General features: G+C 40.2%; 2 protein-coding genes across 11 annotated transcripts in view; both read left to right on the plus strand.

Moving 5' to 3' along the window:
- Window positions 1–1,161: 1,161 nt before the first annotated feature.
- On the plus strand, window positions 1,162–13,165 carry LOC124299941 (sialin). 6 transcript variants are annotated; one of them, XR_006907121.1, is made up of 9 exons: window positions 9,246–9,291; window positions 9,384–9,619; window positions 9,755–10,000; window positions 10,083–10,167; window positions 10,682–10,899; window positions 11,027–11,176; window positions 11,270–11,402; window positions 11,766–12,596; window positions 12,675–13,165. XR_006907121.1 is itself a non-coding variant. In XM_046753429.1 (9 exons), exons 1-8 carry the CDS (start codon window positions 9,261–9,263, stop codon window positions 12,215–12,217), a joined length of 1,551 nt encoding a protein of 516 aa, XP_046609385.1. In that variant the 5' UTR covers window positions 9,246–9,260; the 3' UTR covers window positions 12,218–12,252; window positions 12,331–13,165. The 6 variants fall into 6 exon arrangements, 5 of the variants coding, with proteins under 5 accessions (XP_046609414.1, XP_046609404.1, XP_046609385.1 ...); XM_046753429.1 differs by having other exon boundaries at window positions 11,766–12,252; window positions 12,331–13,165; XM_046753458.1 differs by lacking the exon at window positions 9,246–9,291 and adding an exon at window positions 1,162–1,183 and having other exon boundaries at window positions 11,766–13,165.
- Window positions 13,166–13,709: 544 nt separating this feature from the next.
- The window catches only part of LOC124301536 (carbohydrate-responsive element-binding protein), a 98,080-nt gene continuing 97,152 nt past the window's right edge, over window positions 13,710–14,637 (plus strand). For 2 of the 5 annotated variants that reach the window (XR_006907509.1, XR_006907510.1), the window contains exons 1-2: window positions 13,713–14,268; window positions 14,445–14,568. The gene's annotated coding sequence lies outside the window, so the exon portion shown is untranslated. Of the gene's footprint in view, window positions 14,269–14,444; window positions 14,569–14,637 lie in introns of all 5 variants that reach the window. The other 3 variants (XR_006907508.1, XR_006907507.1, XM_046756715.1) reach the window with 3 other exon arrangements.

Genomic DNA, 14,637 nt, shown 5'->3' on the forward strand with positions numbered 1-14,637 from the left:
ACAAGTCTGGTCATGGCTTATCGGTGGAACGTGTTTTCTTTCAAGAATAAAATATTTCAGTCTTGTTTGCTAAATTTTCGTAATATATTGTTGTTTTTCGAAGAACTTGTCGTAGTCTACTGATCACCACGCGTCATTACGCTGCAACAAGCCCTTACCCAATCAGTTTGCGAGTCAATAGCGATCAGTGAAGTACAAACGACCACTTTGATGATTTGAGTTAGAAGTTCGTCGGGGAAAGTCGCCGAAGCGTCGCCAAAAGAACCCTAACAGTTTTACTGCCGTCAAAAATTGACTTTCCCCGACGAATTTCTCACTCATGTATCTTCTCGGGTCTCATGTATTTGATGATTAGACTCTGTGCAATGCTCAGTCCGCGATTTTCTTGACGATTCGTATTCAAAGTAAAAAAAATCTAGTCAGCATATTGTGACGATGACCGGTAGACTGAACCGTTCACCCTTCGTTGAAGTAACTGATTTTTTTGCTATGGACGTGAAGGTTTAGGGTCTTTGGAAAATGCATTCAATATGATTGAATCTCTGCCCATTATCTTCATTAGTCAAAGTGGACCGATTCCGGTTCCGTTAAGCAGCTTTGAACTAATTGTAAGAACCTTTGACCATCTTAAGTAACAAGTACTGCCTACGCCTGTGCCATAATAGTTTATGCTTCGGTAAAGTTCTCAGTACCCGGGCGACGATCTACGCTGCGTGGAGTGACGCAAAAGGCGAGCCCCCACGAGCTGGTGACCTGTTAGACGAAGCCAAGCGTTGGTCCCTGAGTGATCACGTCCATTCTGAGCATATATTATCAGCAACTTACATTTATACACCACACACGCCAACTGGCGCGAGCTCGATGACCATGCATCCGTTTCAAGCTCAACAGAGCCTCCGTTCTTCGGACTTGCACCGCATGTTATACCGTATACTGGTCGTGTTAGCGCACCCAAAGAGAGTGGGCTTCGCCGTTTATTGACACCGTGGAGCGTAGCACAAGTCGCGAAGTTAAAGGTTCCCACGTCACTTTATCAAGGGCAAAAGTACTGCTAAGGGCAGCCCTGAGGCCAGTCATGCTCAACACTCTGTCATCTTCCCATGATGCTTCTTAGGCGCTCTCATCTTCATCGTGGTCAAATGGTCCCTGTACCGGTACCTCTGACCCCATCTAAGAAATAGTTGTAAGTACATACTTGACGCAGAGCAAATAATTCCCCTCAATTCTTCCCCCATTCCATCTCTTTTAATACCGTTTTTACTCACTGTTGTCGGACTCCCATGTTCCAAAATTAGTCGAACAGAGATTGCAATTATCTATAAGATTTGGTACCGGAGGTTTCAGAACTATTTTCGGTTTTGTGCTGAATTTAGCATTATACCTAAGAGAAAACTTGAAATATTAAACAGATGGGTAGGAATTATTTTTGAAGAGTGAAAATTAAACATCAGTTTACACTCTTAACTGTTTTCCGTTGAATTTCGAATTCAATTTCTTTTGAGCGATGTACATTTAAAGTAAAAGGAAATGAATTTGAATAATTAAAAGGTCATTTCTTATAATATAAAAGTGATTTATTTTCGTCCGGTTACTATTGTCATAGTAAATTCTACCGGGAGGATTTCTTGACAGTTAACGATGCGAACGATGCTTCACCAGCAAATAGGCAACCGAAGTTACATTTCATACCCAGTAAGTACTGGAAAAGTAACTTCAGTTGCTTATCTGCCGGCGAAACGTCATTCGCATCGTCAATCCTCGAGGAATCCTCCAGGTATAATTAGCATTACTCATAATGTAAAGAATTTTTTAATCATAATCATTATTTTTCCATTCCACCAGTAAATAAACATTGTTGAAAGTGAATTACAGAATTACCGTAAGAATTCAAAAAACAAAAGTTCCGGCGTTGAAAATCACCGTTTGTGAAATTCACTTTATACTTTGCATTTCTGTAATATCTCGAGATGGAAAATATCGACTATTTACGCTAAACTAATGTTTATGAAAGTGTTTTTAAAAATGAATGCGATATGTTACGTCGCACAATGTGGTATGCCAAATTTCGCGTTCATGTTCACGTTTGACGGTGAAAATGACTAAGCTTGAATTTGACTCAAATGAAAATGGGTAGCAATCCTTGAACGTTAAATGCTTCCGCTGAAGATGTATAGGGCCATAATTGAAATAGACAAAGTACCATGGGAGTTCTTATCGGTCAGTTAATCACTCGTTAATCGATGGATATAGGTATGTATATCTTATTAGAGTCACTACTATTCTCTCATTTCTTGCATGACAATACAATATTAATGAGACAAATTTGTCAAACCATGTCACGTTAGGTGACGTAACAGCAGCGGTTGTCGGTCCAAGTTGATGTTACTTATCGTGTCTGCACTAGCTAATATCGCACATAACATGTGCACCTCGCGGTCTAATCGAGCGTTGGATTCTTGCCAATTTTCATTCATTTCAGTATTGCGATGTATTCCCTAATATATTATAACGGTGTCGTATAACTATTTACGAGCCGTATCGTGGGTAGGTAGAGAAACGAAGATTTACACTTGTGTCAAAAATTTATCACATGTTTTACGTGAGTCATCGATATCAGCTCACGAACTTCTAGAAACATGGTTCACGTATAGCTAGTCGAGGTTTACCTCCTAGGAACAAGAAAAGAAGCAATGTTAAAATTGACTGGTAAAAAATTCTTTACATTGAAAATAACTTGTCTTCGTTGTTTCGAATGTCTATTGAGTGACCATTGAACGATGAACTTGTACACGCGTATTATAATTCGGAAAGTGACTTGAAAGCTTTTCAAGTCTTCTCTAAAACTTTATGCAAACCTGACAATACTTTAGATTGATTGATACACCATACCGGAGGTTTTATTGCAAAGTATGCATCCAAGTTCGGATTCATCAAGGTATACATGTACGAGATACGTAACAGATCGTTTAGCACAAGGTTAAATTGTTATTGCCAATCGGGTGCGTGTATGAGACAGTTACTTTTTTCTGTACGTGTGTGCCACACCTCCGCGAACTTGGCACGGTGTGACGGGTCAATTATTGTTCATTCTTGTATTCGGCGTTCATTTATTTATTTCTCTCTTATTTTCGCTACGGAAATTGGATGACGTCGTTGCCGTCCCCTCGAGAGTAGAACGACCGTTTGGTTGCACCACGCTGTCGACGCCGCGTTAAGTATTCAGTCGATTGCAATCGTCCGACAGCGCTGGTCAGCACCGCTACCAGTCCGTTGACTTTATACTAACTAACCCGTAGTTCTCTTGGTGCGCACACCGCCACCCACGCAAGAATTTCAAGTGCATCGCCGCGTGCCCATCGTGGTAGGGCACCTTCGACGGGCCAGCTTCTTTATAAATAACAATTTTCACCTAGTGGTTGCTGTTTGCAGACTATATTGTTGAACTCAGTAAGCCAGTCGCAAGCGCGAAAGCGTGGCTGAGAGTGTCGAAAATCAGTTCCGTTGACACTTCAAAATCAAATTGTATTTTGGACATAAGTGCTTCTCCGTTTTGCATTTAACATTTGAAAAGTTTTTCTTTTTTTTTTTTTTGTTATTATCTAATTTGGTTTCCCGGTTTTTTTAAGTAATTAATTAGCTGCCAGGATCGAGTCTTAAGCATGGCATCGAATCGCAGCATTGCAGGTAAGATTTTTCAATCTCGTGAGATACGTGCACTCGAAAATTATTTGCACTCTGAGATCAGGTTGACGTTGGGATGAGATTGGAATAATTTTGTTTTGAGATTAATTTCCGGACGCGGAACGTGAAATTTATTGGTGATTCAACTTCCGGATCAGAGGGGTATCTTTAGAACTCATCCGCGCTACGGGAAATAGTTGCGATTGCGTTATTCTGTACTAAGTTTATCGAAATCGATGAAATTTAAAAATCGATGACTCAATACAGTCATTCAAATTGCTGTTAGGATTTTAGTAAATATTCTGACTTGATTAGTCCATGTGCATCAAAAAATCTAAATGTTATGTTCGTTCCGTGATTGGTACTAAAATTGGAAATTTTTGTTATGTTAGTTTTTTTCAGAGCGCTTAGGAAAATAGGAATAAATAAATTATTCCATCATTGCAACAATGTTAAGAGGGCAGGCAAAAATATTTTAATTTTTGAGAATTTTTTGAAAAATTGCAGAAACATGGAACTTTGAAAATATGTGTATATTCGTAACTTAAAACCGATTCCATAATAATAGTGACAATATTTTTTTTTCTAGTTGTAAATCCTAAAGTTGTTACTATCGCCTAAAAAAGTTTCAATGTACCTAATCAAAAATAGCGAGGGTCAATATTGGTCGATTTGACACCGTTTCTTGAAAATCTTCATTCGGTGAAGAAAGATAGAATTACTACCTAAACCATTTTGACAACATATACATGATATTTGATAACATATATATTTGGCTTTAATGCCAAATACCGTATACCGTATCTATGATGTAGTAAAAATTGAATATGTTATGTTATTTTCAACATGAAACGTAACAAGAATGATAATTCATTTGTACGGAGGAGAATTTGAGCTTTTTCTATTACAAACATCTTGAAAATACTAAAATATTTACTCGTTTATTACGTATAATTGTGTAATAAGTTGATTCTTCACAACGAAAATCTGAAACTGTCAAGAATATTTTTTCCTGGCTTTAAATGTCCCTCAAGCATAATCTACGATAGCTTAGAATTTCATGTAGATACGAATTTACACCGTCAGTATTTTTAGCCACTAATCCGTGTAAATAGCGGATGCCAAGAAATATAGCGCGATAATGTAACTAACTTAACACTGACGAGTAAAAATGAAATTTAGTGGAAGGCCCGGTGGCTTTCAATGCTATCCGGTTTTGTGGGTAGCATGAAATTTCCCGTAACGACTGCAACAATTCTCTTTGAGGCTGGTGGAGCTGAAAATGTTGGAAGATCAAAAAATATAAGGGTCACGATATGAAATTTTCAAAGGTGCAAAAATTGATTTCATACATTTTTAAAGTGTAGAAAAATGAACTACAAAAAAGGCAATATGTAGAAAGCGCAAAGTAAGTATAAGAAAGCTTTCCAAAATACGTAATCGACAGAATGAATATGAATATAGCAAACCAAAATATATAAGAGTCAACATTTTGATGATTCTATATTTTTAGTTATGTAATCTACCGAGTAGCTTTCGACTTTCTACATTTTAATATTCTACAAATTGGGTTTTCACGTTTTTTAAAATTCGACACTGTGAGCCTTGTTTCGTCTGTTTTTGTTGAAGCAGTGTCAAGAAAAGCTGGCTATTATTGGACAGTCGAACCTAGTAACATTTGCAACATGAAAACTAGTGTTAGCGGGCTTAATAGCATACTACTTCTGTATTGATAAGCCCCATATAATAATTGTAAAATTGAGACACACGTCTTCTCGGCAATTTTCTTCCTTACGACTCAGCGAACTAAATTTACAATGTAAAGGATTGAAATCTTTTGAAATGATTTTGTCGCAACTGAAACAGACGTATGTGAAGCATGAAACTAATTAGAAAAATCGTGAATCGATTTCACTTGAAAGCTTATGAATTAAATAAAAATTTGTGCCGCAAAACTTGAAGCAATCTTGTGGCAGTTTTCCAAAGAAAAAAAAAACATTGCTTGTGTGACATTGGCAAAGCCTTATTCAAAAGCAGACTCACACGCATTCACATCGGCATGAAAATGCGCATAAAGAAAAATTGCAGCATCGAGTTGCGCTGTAACAAATTCAAGCTGATGGCGTACGCAATGGGTGTTTGGGTTTAGTCGATTTATATCTCTTAAATGATGAAATTTGACGTAGGTATCCACGGCCTCGGTGAACCCCTCGCTCGTTCCATGGTTGCTAAGTCGCGACAGATGGCAAACGATCGACCCAACGGAACGTAAAATTTTTGAAAACACCGAACGTGACATTCACTTGAAATTCTGCAATATTATTGGCACTCGTAATAAAGTTTTCGACAATTATTGAGTACTGCCACGAAAATCTTTTCTAATGGATCACATTGCGTCAGCCTTGAGAACAGCTAATGACAATTCAAGGTCTGGTATAATCGACTGTATTTTTTTAATTTCTTTTTGGCGGTCGTTTTTTGCTACTACAATTTTCAATCTCCCAAGAAAAAAAGGACCTGGCGCGCTTTTCGATGTTCACAATTATATCACTTCGTTGTACCTACCACTTGACATAATTGGGTATTCCAGACAGACGGGAAGCAAGAAATCCAGAGTATCTATGGGACAGCTTCATGCTTGGTTACCTCACGAAACAATCACTGTTTGATGGCGTTACTCCGTTTGATCATCTAAAGCCTATTGTTGTTTTTTTTTTCTTACCAATACATAGTTACGTAACTCCCGTCTTTCAGCGTTACACTCTCGCTTTCAACAGATGAGTTTTTTCCACTTGATTACGGTCTTTAATCCCGGATGCTGGCTGGCAGCTTCGACGCTACCTCCCGGGGTCTTTTGACGTTAGTTTGTTAAACAGACTCACAACAGTTGCTAAAATTTGGCGTGGCTTTAGAGGCTCATTACGCAATATAACTCTATTCGCACATAGCCTCAATGTAACCTCAAATCATCTCACAATGTCTTCTCATACACGGAATTTTTTCATTTCTAATGACATAAGTACTCGTTTGTAACCTTGGATATTCGTATTTCATTTGGCCGAATAATTTATTCTCTGTAAATTTTATACTGTTTACAAAAACGATTTAATGAATCCATCATGTATTTTCTGCCGTAACTGTGTGTGAATTTCGGGATTCTTTCGGAATGCTTTCGCCCTGCTGTTCGATTTTTGCAAATGATTGATTCATATCGGCGGAGCATGTTTCCATAGCAGTGTAAAAGCATGCGGTCTCTAATATGCCGAGTAAATTTTAATCCCACTTTACTATCTCGATCGTCGAACATTGATCGATCGTATTAATTAACTAACGAAACGGATTGCCTTTAGGCAAATCATTTGCACGTGGATGAAAATTACGTCCGGTACCTGCAGGGTACAGTTTCTGCTTAGCCATGTTTCATGTGGCCTTGAATCGCCTGTTTGCCTTTGATATTTCGTAGCAATTGGCCAGTGCAAAAACGTTTGCGTACCTATTTGATGATTTATTTGTTGGGCGCATTACAGAGGAAACGTGCAATTATTTAAATTGCACTGTGCCGGCCATTACGAGAAATCACACCTATCATCTCGGCATTATCGTTGCTCGGTCAGTAGCGTACGTAACCATCTCAATCTATCACTGATATGACCTAATCGAGGCCTGGAAATACCGCCACGTGCTCGCAGAGCATCTGCTTTGGTAGAAACGACAACGAGATTATCCAAATTGCACGTGTAATTACGGATGTTCCTGAAATAATTTGAATATGGTGAATGGAAGTAAACGTTTTCCATCTCCTAAACCGTTTACTTTATTTAAGTGATTTCACGGAAGCGAAACAGCGCCGTAATTTTAGGCCACTTATGAAATTTCAGGCCTGCGATTTCTGCAGCTGCGTTCTTTAAGCGGCTGTGAAGTCTTTGAAATACATAAATACTTCCAACATCCCGCATGTTTAAAGTTTGTCAAATGCGCTTAATAAAGTGATTAGTCTCTGGGACGACTCAAGTGTTATTTGAGTGTCAAGTGGCGATTATTACGCAAGAATCCTTGGCTAAAAATTAACAACTCATTATATACACATTCTCAGTCGTGTAAAATTATTAATTAACTCCATACTGCTAAATCAAGTGATTAATTATTTGATTGAATTATATTTATGAATGAAAAAAAATCGCAAACTATTAGCGCTGGCAAAATATTCTAAATCCGCACTCGTGCAAAATTTTTCCTAACATTTCAAATCGCATCCAATTAACAGATTTCCAGACATCTTAAACGCTAATCAGTGAGTCCGTTGTTATATACTTATGCAGTGCAAAGGAATTGTAACTCGTTGAAAAGATCAAACGCCGCATGTTCAGCGAACCGATTCTCCTTTGACTTCAATATAGCAGGAAGCACCAGGGCAAGGCTAAGGCTGTTTATAAATACTTGGGCTAGCTAGACTAAGTCGGTATTTACGGGCGTCACGACGTTTTATACCCAGACATTTCTGACGTTAAGCACCCGGTCACTTGCGCTTGGAACGATACCGTCTCTTTGACTCCAGAAGAACCGAGTCAGGGTAGTGCAATCAAGACAATTAAACAAGAGTTCGAGGCACGTTAACTACCAATCAAGTGACTAACGGTTCTCTTATTTAAGGTCACATTTTTCCAGAAAAGACTCATACATCGTATCGCAATCTAATTACTCGGAATCTTATCCCCTTCGATCATCGTTCGTGTCTTTAAAGGCACTATAAATTTGCATGGGAGCCTGTCAAACATCTCTGTGGATCTGCGGATGCCGGCTTTAGTTTTAAACTACTTGTCCTCCGAATCTGAGGTAATTGGTAACGACAAGTACTCACTTTTTGCCGTTATTCCATCGACAATGAGCCACCGTTTGCCAGCTGGTTTTATCATCACGCAGCCTTGAGACGCTTGACCATATGAGAACAAGTCGGATCGCAAAAATCGATTCCCCTTATCCACGGTCGGTTTGTCGCCTCAAAGAATAGGTTTTTCTGGTCTAAATGACGGTGAAGTTACTTATGTAAATGTGTTTACCACTCGCCATACCAGACACGGCTTGCTTCTGGGGCCTTTGCCAAATTGACGTAGATACCGCACATGTAGGTGCTCGCAATCATCGAATGGCACGTGCAGCCTTTCGACCGGAACAATAATTTTCGAAGAAATTTTACGACAGTTACGTGATAGAACTGTTATCTGTTATAGATATTTCTATAGGCGCGACATCAGCGCCCAACAATTTTTCACTTACTTATGTAAGCAGAAAAACATTGTATGCTGATTATCAGGTTCTAAATATAATTTGCGATAGCAAAACTTGTGAAAGAAAGAAAAAAATTCATTTTTTGCTTCAGAATTCACAGCTATTTGTATGGATAGTAAATTCAGTCATATATTATCAGCAATAACTACTGAACGGACAGATGAAAATTATGTTTTAATGATTACTGGGATTGACCTGACTACGGGTATCGTATGATTCTCAGTAATTCATTTCCAAGCTTGCAACAGCCAATTAAATTGTTGCCAACCGGCACACAAAGAAACAAGCTATCCATGACTGGTAACCCGAAAAAACTGTGCCATGGTACCAATTAACTTATTCCAAACGTTGACAGCAAAGAAACTTGTTTTTTGACCCTCCTCATCCAAACTTAATGACGGAAATTAATTTTTCAGATCGCTTCTCGTGTCGTCAGATGCTGAATATCATGGTGATTCTTGGATTCATGTTGAACTACACGTTACGTGTCAATTTGACGATAGCTATCGTGGATATGGTATTACCCAGTAACAGCACCAGACATTCTACCGAAACCATCGCGGACTCAGGATGCGCGGGATCGGTTGATTTCCATAAAAATTTCACATCTAATACGAGTCTAAATGAACTGGGGGACTTACCGAAAAAACATGTAAATGCGACTTTTCTCTACTTCATTCTGATAATATATAATATATAATTGGTCGGAAGGCTCACCCAACATTCGAAGCACACGGTGCTGCGTTTCTCTTTCAAATTATTGAATATAGGTATGTTAATGTTGCAGCAGCCCATCGAACAAACCAGGTATCCATGGAACGAGTACGAAGTAAACAAGATCTTGGGTAGCTTCTTCTGGGGGTACATCTGCACCGAATTGCCTGGTGGTCGGCTTGCGGAAATCGTTGGTGCCAAAAGGGTGTTTGGGTACAGTATGCTGACTGCAAGCGCCGTCACGCTTCTCACACCGTTGGCAGCGACACTCGGTTATCCTGCAGTCGCGGCTCTCAGAGTGATTCTTGGCTTTATGCTGGTAAGTCGTATCTTGCAATAAATTCAGCAATAAAGTTAGCTTAGAGACTCACGCCATGCTTACACGGTTTCATTCGTTTCAGGGAGCCACTTGGCCCGCGATCCATCCCATGACTGCAAGATGGATACCTCCAATGGAACGGAGCAAATTCATTGCGAATATGATGGGTGAGATATGAGTGATAATTTTCGATGATTGAGACAATTCAAGGTGTGCATTCGGTAGGTGACATGCGCCAAATTTTTTTTTTACACGTATAACGACAGCGTTCTCCAGGAGAGAGTACGGGAAGGAGAACCAGTTTGTTTACAAGTCGAAGAATTACTGTCATCCTTTGCTAATGTATATATGATTTGATCAATGGTCTCACGCAAACTGAACTCACTTACCTTTACCGTCATAAGTGAAAATTGTGGTCATAGCCGCTTACTAACTTTTTGACCGTCGCGCAATGTGTGACGAATTGTAAGTGTAACGAGAAGGTGATTCGACCTACCCGATACAGGTCTAATATACCCTAATGTTTCCTACGATGTCCAATTTGCGGATGCAGGTGAAGAATACTTGACCGGGCGTAAATCATTCGGAGACTGTCTGTAAGGGTGCGAAACCGATGAACGCTCACTCTGAATTGTGGAAATCGTAAAAGAAACATGCCTGCACGTCTGGACCATTTTCCAGCATCTTCTCTCGGAGCGGCGATCACGATGCCGATATGTGGGTTCCTGATTGCTTCGATTGGCTGGGAGTCGGTCTTCTATGTTACCGGTGGAATCAGCTTAATATGGAGCATCGTCTGGTTCTTTGTTGTCTATGATTCTCCAGCTCAACACCCTCGCATCTCAGCAGAGGAACGCCGGTTCATTGAGGAGTCCATCGGGACGACTTCCACCTCAAAGGTGCGTGCCTTTAAAACCACTTGCGATCGTAAGACGGAACTGCATATTCGATCAAGCGTAAGCACTTCCTGCGATCGATACTTTCTCACATCCAACGCTAACGATCTGTGCAATTTATGGCTTATAGCACCTGGCTGTACCGTGGAAGGCGATGTTGACGTCTGTCCCAGTTTGGGCAATCATCGTCACCCACGGATGCAGTGTTTTCGGCTACTTTACGGTGGTGAATCAGCTGCCAACTTATATGAAATACATTCTGGGCTTCGAAATTAAAAAGGTATAAATTTTTTATTATTTACCGCTTCCTTCAAGAGTCTTGCACGTGTTTAGTTTGTTCAAGATTCCCAAATTCTTTTTTCATTCTTCTCAGAATGGTCTACTTTCGTCCTTACCTTACCTAGGGAAATATTGTTTCGCCGTGTTGACGTCATCTGCAGCCGATTATCTGAGAAGAACTAATAAGCTTTCAGTGACAGCGATTCGTAAGAGCTTCACTGCTTTCGGTAAGTAATGACGAATTCGTGGGAACGAATGAATGATACCAGTTGGGAAGGTCAATTAAAGAAAAAGTTTGACACGAATTATATTTTATTCACTCAAGGTTCACAATGAGAGATCATAGTGGTTAACAGAACCGTCATTTCATCGTTTTTATACATTAAAAAAATACGTAGAGCCTTTAGTAAATTTCATACGATGTTTCGTTGTCAAAGTAAAACTAATATCTGTAAGCATTCTCGGCTCCTTGTAACATTAATTAGTGATAATAAGTTGGAACAACAAGCATTCGCTCTCTTGTCTGTTATTGCCCATATTGTAAGGTCACTCGGGAGTTAATTGTCACTTATATTTACATTTCATTACAGCGGTAATGACTCCTGGACTGCTGATGATCGTGCAAGCTTTGATGGGCTGTGACCGGATTACTTCTGTGGCGATATTTACAGTCGCCCTGACGATTAACGGCGGAGTAACCGCTGGATACTTAGGAAATGGCTTAGACATTGCCCCGAATTTTTCCGGGACGATTTTCGGGTTGGCCAATACTCTTAGTTCTTTAGGAGGCTTCTTGAGCGCTGAAATGGTTGGCTCGTTGACTTTCGAGAACCAGTCCTTCCCACAGTGGAGGATAGTGTTCTGGATTCTTGCTGCCACCTATGTGTGCGGTGGTCTGACCTTTACGTTCTTTGGATCCGGAAAACTTCAGTCTTGGAATAGCCCAAGGAGCGATGGAAGTATCACGGAAAAAGAGCGGGCTCTGGAGAACGGCAAATCACCCGAAGAGGTCATTCCTCTGAAAGACAAGACTGAAGTATGAGCAGGGGGTGACAGGTCGACGACTCAAATGTCAAGGCACGTAAAGCTGTATTGGATATAAATTTTTCCTTCCGGTTCATTGTTGGCTTGGCTCTAACAATGTGGAAATCACAGTATTTTATTAGGCTACGTGATACTCGAAGCTCAGCAGGAAACTTACGACAAAAATTGTTCAGTGACAGTTTTGTGCGGGCACGAAAACTAAGAGGACCTTGATGCATGTTAAATTCTAACATTAAGGGCGGGGCCAATCGATTCATTGAAATAACAAATCTTGAGGGTGATCTTTGGGGTACATGAAGATATCAACGACGGGCTATCTTTATTGACGCAAATGATTGATTGACAAAGGATGCAGTTGAATTGATATATCGACGACAGTGAGCAACATTCTTCTTACTGTATCTTCAAAGTAACAAAACTTGCAATCATATTCGTGTGTTTTTTCCGCTATACAGAAATTGAAACTCATAGTGACGATGAATTTTTCGAGAGCTGCGCATCGGTCGGATAGGAAATTGTTGCTCTGCCGGTAGTTTAAATATGAAAAGCGAAATGAGTCAAAAAATAATCGCATGAAAATGATTGAGGAATTTGCAAAGGATATAAGGCGACATGGAAGAGATTTCACGTTTTGACCAACACCACTTGCCAAATTAACTTGTCAGCTGGGGCTATTCTAAATATGTCCCGAAAAACAATCTGCCATCATTATAAGCACTCGGAAAAGTCTTAAATTTTAAATGTACACAAACATCTATTGTCAAGCTTGGTATTTCTTTATGGTTCTAAACTTTTGAGTATAACTTTGAAATTTGGAATGAATCGATCGCAAGGTTTAAGAAGACTGCATCAACATTGCATCAGACGGGGGGTATATACGTGAGAACATTACCATTTTGTAAATTGTATTTTATCGAAATATGTAAATAAAGATTTAAGTTTTTTACATCGATATTTCTCAATTTATAGTGAACCATAAGCATCTTTGCCTCTGTCACGGGAAATGTAGGCATGTTCCAATAATTCATCTCCAATCATTTCCCTCAACCAAAAGGACACCTTGCATCGCAGGTGGTGACAGTATTCAAATAAAAGAGTGATCTCAATCGATTCATCAATAAAAATTTGTCTTGATAAACTCCGAGAGGATATACGGGTGATTCATTAGGTGGGACTCTTTAATATCAATAACCAGATTCTACGGCATTGAAACCTTCCTCATCAGCGACATTGAACTTCGGTGTAAGCTGAGAGATAATAACTGAGCGCTTACATTCGAGTTATCATCAAGCATCGCTTGATCATTACTTTATCACAGATTTGATCAACAGACACTCGACCGGCGCACTCAGCGCACACCGAATGCGGTTTCTGTTGCTTCGGTATCGATCTTTCTAACGATTCAGAACTTCTGTAAAACCCGAACACTTAAGCATGAGATACTTTTGATTTACCGACCAGAAAGTGACGCCCAACTGACCGACAGCTTCGGTGCCAAACGAAACGCGAATTGCGTCAACAATTGGAGAGTAACAATCTCAGTCGGTAAATGGTACTCCCAGTCTTACCAGATACTGCGAGTGCAACAGAAAAAGGCGTTGAACCTATCCCCCACGAGATGGCGCAGGCTTCCTGTTGGTAGAATTCCGGTGCTTTTCCCCCTCTTGCGACGGCGCAGCTGGACAGTCGACGTTGCGGCTTTGTGGCGGTGCTGAACAATAGTTGGACGAGCTTTTTCGAACGGATTTGCACAATCTGTTATTGCGAGTGGGGGAACGGCGCAGATGGTGGACGTCGGTCGTGAAACGGCGGAGTGCGTCGCGGTGGCCGGCGTACTGGCGCCCTGCGTTGCGATGCTGCTCGCCGTGACGCGTGGCGCTGCGGCGCTCTACGCTCTCATCAGGAGTCCAAACCACTCGAGGAGCTAAGAGCGCCGGAACGTCACCGCGACGAGAGTTCCCACTCCTTACACAAGTCGTAACGAGATATCGATTACACGCCGAGACCGACAGGGAAGATATCGCGATGCATCCACGGACGCGCGACGCGGTGTGTTTAGAAAAACTATTCGCATGAAATCTAGTAAGATAAAAAGAGTTGAAAATTTGACCGTACGCAGATCGTAGGCTATTTAACTGAAAAATGAGTACAAGGAAAAAAAAAATTTTTTTTTTTCGAAACAGGTGCGAAACTTGGCAAAATGTAACGTTTTCTTTTTGTTACAGGTATCGCAAAATCTGATGACCTACGCTTAATTCTAATTGATCGCTAAGTGATGTGAAACTTGATAGTCCGATTGCTATAAATAACGTATGGTATGCTGAATTCAATTAGTCAGCTTGTTTGCGGGTAAGAAAAAAAAAAAAAAAAACAGCACACTTATATACATACGAGTTACAGCGTTCGCGCGAGATCGTA

This window comes from Neodiprion virginianus, chromosome 1 (genome assembly GCF_021901495.1).
Source record: "Neodiprion virginianus isolate iyNeoVirg1 chromosome 1, iyNeoVirg1.1, whole genome shotgun sequence".
Classification (NCBI taxonomy): domain Eukaryota; kingdom Metazoa; phylum Arthropoda; class Insecta; order Hymenoptera; family Diprionidae; genus Neodiprion; species Neodiprion virginianus.

What these genes read in the sequence shown, in the direction of transcription:
- LOC124299941 (XM_046753420.1), top strand. Translation starts at nt 9,261, where the DNA reads ATGACTGGTAACCCGAAAAAACTGTGCCATG. An exon ending in GGACGACTTCCACCTCAAAG is followed by an intron (nt 10,900 to 11,026) that starts GTGCGTGCCTTT and finishes TATGGCTTATAG; the next exon opens with CACCTGGCTGTACCGTGGAA. An exon ending in TGGGCTTCGAAATTAAAAAG is followed by an intron (nt 11,177 to 11,269) that starts GTATAAATTTTT and finishes CATTCTTCTCAG; the next exon opens with AATGGTCTACTTTCGTCCTT.